Source organism: Fukomys damarensis, unplaced genomic scaffold (assembly GCF_012274545.1).
Source record: "Fukomys damarensis isolate Sample0158 unplaced genomic scaffold, DMR_v1.0_HiC HiC_scaffold_38, whole genome shotgun sequence".
Classification (NCBI taxonomy): Eukaryota; Metazoa; Chordata; class Mammalia; order Rodentia; family Bathyergidae; genus Fukomys; species Fukomys damarensis.
This window is the reverse complement of record NW_022900950.1, coordinates 15,054,681-15,061,582: the sequence shown is the minus strand read 5'-3', so window position 1 is coordinate 15,061,582 and position 6,902 is coordinate 15,054,681. Positions and strand designations below refer to the sequence as shown.

The 6,902-nt window shown below is 32.4% G+C and overlaps 1 protein-coding gene across 1 annotated transcript in view; it reads left to right on the top strand.

Moving 5' to 3' along the window:
* The window catches only part of Adad1 (adenosine deaminase domain containing 1), a 47,354-nt gene that overhangs the window by 18,059 nt on the left and 22,393 nt on the right, over positions 1 to 6,902 (top strand). Inside the window, exons 8-9 of the mRNA XM_010611133.2 lie at positions 1,721 to 1,891; positions 2,779 to 3,008. Coding sequence (XP_010609435.1) covers positions 1,721 to 1,891; positions 2,779 to 3,008 — 401 coding nt within the window. The remainder of the gene's footprint in view (positions 1 to 1,720; positions 1,892 to 2,778; positions 3,009 to 6,902) is intronic.

Sequence of the window (6,902 nt, the reverse complement as noted above, 5' to 3'; positions counted from 1 at the left end):
AATTTTAAAATTTTCAATTTTTTTTTTTTTTTTTTTTTTTTTGGTACTGGGGATGGGATCAAATTCAGGTCCTTGTGCTTGTGAAGCAGGCAGCAGAACCACTGAGCTAAATCCCCTGCCCCAAGTCTTACAGTTTTGTTCAAGTTAGAGATGCCATCCTTTTTTTTTTTTTTTCACCTGGCTGAAGTTATTGGAAAATATAGCTTTAGATTTGCACCAAGTAAGCTTGATCATATCACCTGTGAATTAGACATAATTATTCAAAGACAGTATTAGAAACTGACAAGTTTCCATTTTTGATGTCCATGGGTATGGTTTGTCATACAGCAGTGTCAATAAGATATCCCTTGGTCTGACAGATAGCAAAGAGAAAAAAAAAAGGGCTGAGGTAAGCGTGCCTTTTTACTTTCTCCAAACTCATCAGTCACACTGGTTTTTGCAAGAAGAATTAGTAGCAGTTATGAGGAAAAAATTGGAATGTTACTCTTTGGCAGTCTTTGGCAGTCCCTCCTTATGAATATAAACTGTAAGAAGTGAATGTTACCTCCTACAATATCCACTTGCTTTTGGTTCTTTTAAGCCATTGAGCTTATTTTTTATAATCTTATTATTTTTATTAAATATAAATCTTATTAAATTTTCAAATGCATCTGGGAATAGGATAATAAATTTCATCATCCAGCTTCAGTGGTTATTACCACTCTATTCTTTTTGTTTAACCTCTATATTGTCAACTTTTGTTGTTAATGTTTTCTTTGTTGGAGCATTTAAAAACAGATTTTGACATTTTACATGAAAAGTGTGAGTATGTATCTCTGATAAGGGAATAATCCTATAATCTAAAATAAAAGTTATTGGAACCAGGGATTTAGCTCAGTGTCACTGCACCTGCCTTGCAAGTGCAAAGTTGTAAGTTTGATACCCGGTACCCCAAATAAATAAGTTATTAGAGTAGTCCATACATATATTGCAATTCATTTTTTCCCATCCTCCTTGGTACTGATAGAATTATTTGACCTCTTTAAAGCTACCTCCTTTATATTCATTTCTTCCACTGTTTGACAGATTTATATGTTGTTACTTAATTTTTTATTATATATTTTTGTTGATTATAGTAAATAGAATGCATCTTAAAGTCATGTTTTCTTTAAATGAGCAAAGCACTATGTGTTCCTGAATTGATTAATTATAGTCCTCCAGCAGATCTGCTTTACTTCTTAATAATTTGTGTTTGTTATATTGCTTCTATGCACTTGTGGGTTTTTTTTTTCCTTTAAAACCACTAAGAAACAGGAGCCACTATTGATGATGATAGGATTATTATTGGTTAGTGGAAATTTGTCTGCTTGGATGGGGAGGAGGCATAAAATTAAGGCAAAAGTTGTCTCTGTATCTGAGAGGCTTGGAGTACAACTACCTGAGGAAGAAGGGATGAACCAGTAGAAAATGGGTCTCAGGGTATGATAGTCAAAGACTTAAATATGAAATAAAATGGAGTAGTAGTCAAGTAGTGGTGTCTTAAGACAAATCTTAAGGGTAGACTAGCCTCCAGTGAGTTCGTCTTGAAAGGTTTGATTATTCATTAAATAAACCTATATTATTTTATGAGTTCTCATCAATATTAACATTTTTTACATATACATAGACGTTGCTCATGACACATGGATGTGAAGCCCATTAAGATACATTATAATAGGTTTTATTGTAACATTTATTTTAGGTACTTTTATAGACAGCTTGTACTCTTCTATAGCAAAAATCCTATCATGATGGAAAGATCAATATTTTGTATAGAACCAGCTTCTGATCTCCTTGCTCTGAAAGCAGATATCAAGATTTACCTCTATATGAACCAGTTGCCTAAAGGATCAGCCCAGATAAAGTCACAGTTGTAAGTATTATGGAAGCTGTTTTTAAAGACAACATGTTGATCATTTCATATATTCTGAATCCACATAGAAAGTAGAACAAAAAGTGTATATGTATCCAAATTCTCCCTTCAGTTGTTTTTATTCTTAGCCTGTAGGGCACCACAAAACCTTTCCCCTTGCACTCCACTCAACATGATCCATGACTACTTCTTAAAAATTCCATGTACTATATACCATTTTCTTTTCTATGCTATTATCAATCTTTTTTATACTTTTAAGATTTAGGAAAGTATGCACTATTAATATTTATGATCAAACCCTCATTGTTTAGAATAGGTAGTATCATAGGTAGTATAAAAATTTAAACAGTATAGATGAAGAAAGTAAAATTCACCTCAAGTGTGACCTTTTAGAGAACCAGTGGTACTATTTTGATTAAAATTTTTCTAATAATACTTTCAAAGATAAAGACATTCCCTAAGGAGAAATTTCAAGAAAAATAATTTTAGTTTTTATTATTTTAACATTTTGTTGAGGGTGAATGTTAAATAAAAACTGCTAGTTTTCTTTTTTCCATTTTATCATTTTGTAGTTTTAAACATTTTCACACAGAGGAGGGAAAAAATTTACAAGTTATAATAAAGACAAAAGTGAGTTTTTCGTTTTTCAGGGAAATAAACAATGGTAAAATAGTGAAATAATCTATGCTGGAGTTCTAAATATGACTACTTTCTGTTTTGTATTAATATCTGGGTTAGTCAATCCATCCTACTTTGTACTTCCATCTGTTTCTGTTAACTGGAATTAAATGTATAGTGTATTATGAAATTAAACATGGTAGAGGACAATAGTGGGTACATGTGTTGTCAATTATATTTTTAAAAAGAATTTTTTTTTCTTTCCCTAGGTGTCTTAATCCAAATTCTCTATCTGCATATGAAGCCAATGAAGAACTGAGTCTGCATGTGGCTTTTGAAGGCAAAATCTATCTTACTGCTGACTGTCCTGCAGACATTGTTAATAGAGTGAACAGTATGTCTTCAAGTGACAAATTGACAAAATGGGAAGTTCTTGGTGTACAGGGAGCATTGCTGAGTCACTTTATACAGCCAGTTTATATCAGCAATATATTTGTTGGTAAGTGGAATTTCAGTACTTCCTGGCCACTTTGAGTAAAGTCTCATCAGTTTAAAATTGGTTTTTGCACACATGAAAATTTGAGGATAAAGCACAAATCCAGTTTTTGGTTGAGCTCTTTGTTTCATGGTAACTTATAATCACACAGTACAATACAACTTCTGCCATATTACCAATGGGTGAAGAATTAATATTTCTATTTAATTAATTAGGTGTATTCTATCTTTAACTTTTGTTTGTATGGTTATCTGTTTCCCTGCCCCTTTCTTTGGGGTGAAGATGCTTCCTTCTATTTCTTAAATCTAAAAGTGTTTACTGTATTATATTTATTCCTCTTTGAAGTAAGGAAAGTGTTAAATGTCTAATTTTGGTTCTTTTTTTATTCTTATATTTTTCCTTTTAATTGGCCCAATAAGAAGTAACTAGAATGCAAAATAAATACATAAATTGTTAATTTACGTCTTTTTGAAAGGGGTATTTTAAAAAGCTGGATTTATATTTGGATGGTTATCTAGATCTTATCTCAGTAATAGTTTTGGGCTTATTTCTATAATTTCACATGGCCTTGTTGAAATAATTTACTACTATCACTTTTTTTTTGCTTATTATTAATTTTGAAATGAAATCCTTGACAAGCTTTAGATCCCCATTTGGGCAATATTTTTATTTTTAGTGCTATTCTGGATTTTTTTTGCTTTGTTCTGTATATTTTTTACCAGTCTCTTATTGTTTTTTTTTCTGTTCCATATACATACAAGGTATTATAAAAAGGAAAATAGTTATATTTATTATTTTTCTAACATTAGGCTAATTTTATTTATATGGGAAATATATTACTTGAATCAATTCAGAAGACTCAAAAGGGCATTATCAGTGAAGAATTTCCTTTCCATCCTAGTGCACAAGGCACACATTTGACTTCTGTGGAAATATACATTATTAGTTTTTTGTTTTTCTTTATATTAATAGTTACATTTTGCTTATAGAATTGTAAGAATTCATGTACATGTTTTTCTGTATTTTTTATTAATTTCGTTGGTACATTTTATTTTAGGTATAAAATATAATGACATTCATCACTGGGAATTTGCACCTTTACATAATCTATCTTGGTTTTTATTTTTCCCCCCATTCTTCAACCCCTCCATCCCTCCCTATTTACAAAGATTTTGTTTTCATTATTTTCATTTTCTCAGATTAATTCCATTTCCTTCTTTCCTTTCCCCTACCCCTCGCACTTTCCCTTCCCCTTTGCCCCTTTTCTTACTATTTCATATTATCTATTATACCTTTTAGTCCTTATTTACACTTTCAGTTTCTCACATCAAAGAAACTATTTGGTATTAACACAAATGCGTCCTATTTCATTTAAGAGTATTACTTCAATGTGAATCCATTTATCTATGAATGGCTGTAATTTCTCATTCTTTATGGCTGAGTCCATTTTATTAAAAAACACACACACACACACATTTTCTTTATCCAGTCTCCACTTGATGGGTAATTGGGCTGTTTCCAAGTTTTAGCTATCACAGATTGTGCTGCTATGAACATGGGTGCACATGTATTGCTGTGTATGATTCTTTTAATTCTTTTGGGAAATAACCAGCAGAGGAGTAGCTGGGTCAAATGGGACTTCTAATCCTAGTTGTTTGAGGTATCTCCATATTGATTTCCATAGTGGTTGCACCAATCTACACTCCCACGAGCAGTTGAGTTATGTTCTTCTTTCTCCACAGCCCCACCAGCATTTGTTATTGGTTGATTTCATAATAGCAACCATTCTTTCTTTCTGGGGTGAGGTGGAATCTCAGTGTTGTTTTCATTTGCATTTCTCAAATGACCAATGATGTTGAACATTTTTCATATGTTTATTTGCTATTTCTATTTCTTTGAGAAATGTCATTTTAGATGCCCGTTTTTGGATTGGGCCTTTAAATTTGGGAGATCTGATTTTTTTTAAGTTCTTTATCTGTTCTAGATAGTATCAGGTTGTTTAATTGAGCTTGCATTGTTTTCCTAATGTGAGTATTTGCTGCTATGAATTTCCCTCATGAGACTGCTTTCATTGTGTCCCATAGATTTTGATATGTTGTATTGGTATTGTCATTTAATTATAGAAACTGATTTCTTCTTTAATTTCCTGGGACCCATTGGTTTTTCAGAAATGTATTGTTCAATTTCCATGTGTTTATGAAATTCTTGCAGTTTCTTTTGCTATTGATCTCCAATTCATCGCAGTGTGGTCTGATAATATGCACGGGATAATTTCAGTTCCATTGTACTTACTTAAACATGTCCTATGAGCGAATATATGGTCTATTTTGGAAAACGACCCATATGTAGCTGAAAAAAATGTATATTCTGATTTTGTGGGGTGGAACACTCTGTAAATACCTATTAAGTCCATTTGTTCAAGTGTTTGATTGAATTCTAGAATTTCGTTTTTTTTGTGTGTGTGTCTAGTTGATCTATATATTTGAGTATTTAGGTCCCCCACTACTATTGTATTAGTGCTTACTTAATTTTTCATGTCCTTCTGTATTTGTTTTTATATAGTTGGGCACACTAGTATTTGGTGCATATGTATTTATGATTGTCATCTCTTCCTCTTGGATTGTTCCCTTTACAAGGACTTAGTGTCCTTTGTTTCTCTAATCAGTGTTAGTTTGAAATTCACTTGATCTGCAAAGAGGATCACTACTCCTGCCTTTTTAGGGGTTCCTGTCATATGGAGTATTGTTTTCCACCCTTTAACTTTCAGACTATGAGTTTCTTTTTGAATTGTGTGTTTCTTCTTGGATCTTGTTGGATATTGTTGGATCCTACTTCTTGACCCATTCTGCCAGTGTATTTCTTTTCATTGGTGAATTGAGACCATCAACATTGATGGTTATAACTGATATGTATTAACTTATGCTGTCATTACTTTTTATTTTTGTTGGATTCTCCCCCTTTGCATTTAATTTCTTGTCATGCCTGGTGGATCCATTCTGGGCTTCCTGAGGTTGTGATCCTCATTATCTTTTCCTTGAATATTGTTTAAAAACTTTTGGAGTGCTGGTTTGGTATTCATGAAGTTCTTAAGGTGCTCTTTGTCATGAAAGTATCTTATTTCTCCATCAATTTTGAAAGATGGTTTTGCAGGGTATATCAATCTGGGTTGGAGGTTGTTTTTTCTTAGGTGTTGAAATATGTCACTCCAAGCTCTTTGCCTTGAGGGTCTTTGCTGAAAAGTATACTGTAATTCTGATTAGCTTTCCTTTGTATGTGGTTTGTTTCTTTTCTCTAACTGCTTATAGAATTTTGTTCTTCTCTTGGGTTTCTGGAATCTTCATTATTATATACCTATGTATAGGTTTTTTTTTTTTTTTGATCCCAGCTAGTCGGAGTCCTGTATGCTTCACTTACCTGTATGTCAAGTTCTTTTCCCCTACTTGGGAAGTTTTCTGCCATTACTTCTGTGAACAATATTTTTATGTCATCTGCTTGCGCTCCTGTTTCTGCATTGACACTGATCAATCTTTTGCTGTTCTTCTTAGCATCATCTAGCAGCTGCCAGATTGATTTCTCATGGTCCCTTACTATTTTTAAGAATTTTTTTTCTGGTCACTAATTTCAATTCTATCTTCTATATCTTAAATTCTGTCCTCATACTCACTCATTCTGCTGCATAAACTTTCAATGGAGTTTTTAATTGGGAAATCTTTTTATATCTGTTTTATGGATTCCATTTGTTTCTGGTGTTGGGATTCCATCATGTTCCTCAGTTCTTCTATTTTTTTTAAATCTGTGTCTACTCTAGATTTATTAATCATGTCTGGCACTATTGGCCCAATCTTTGTTGTTATCTGAGAAATCATTTCTAATTTTATTTTTTCCAGATCTTCTTTT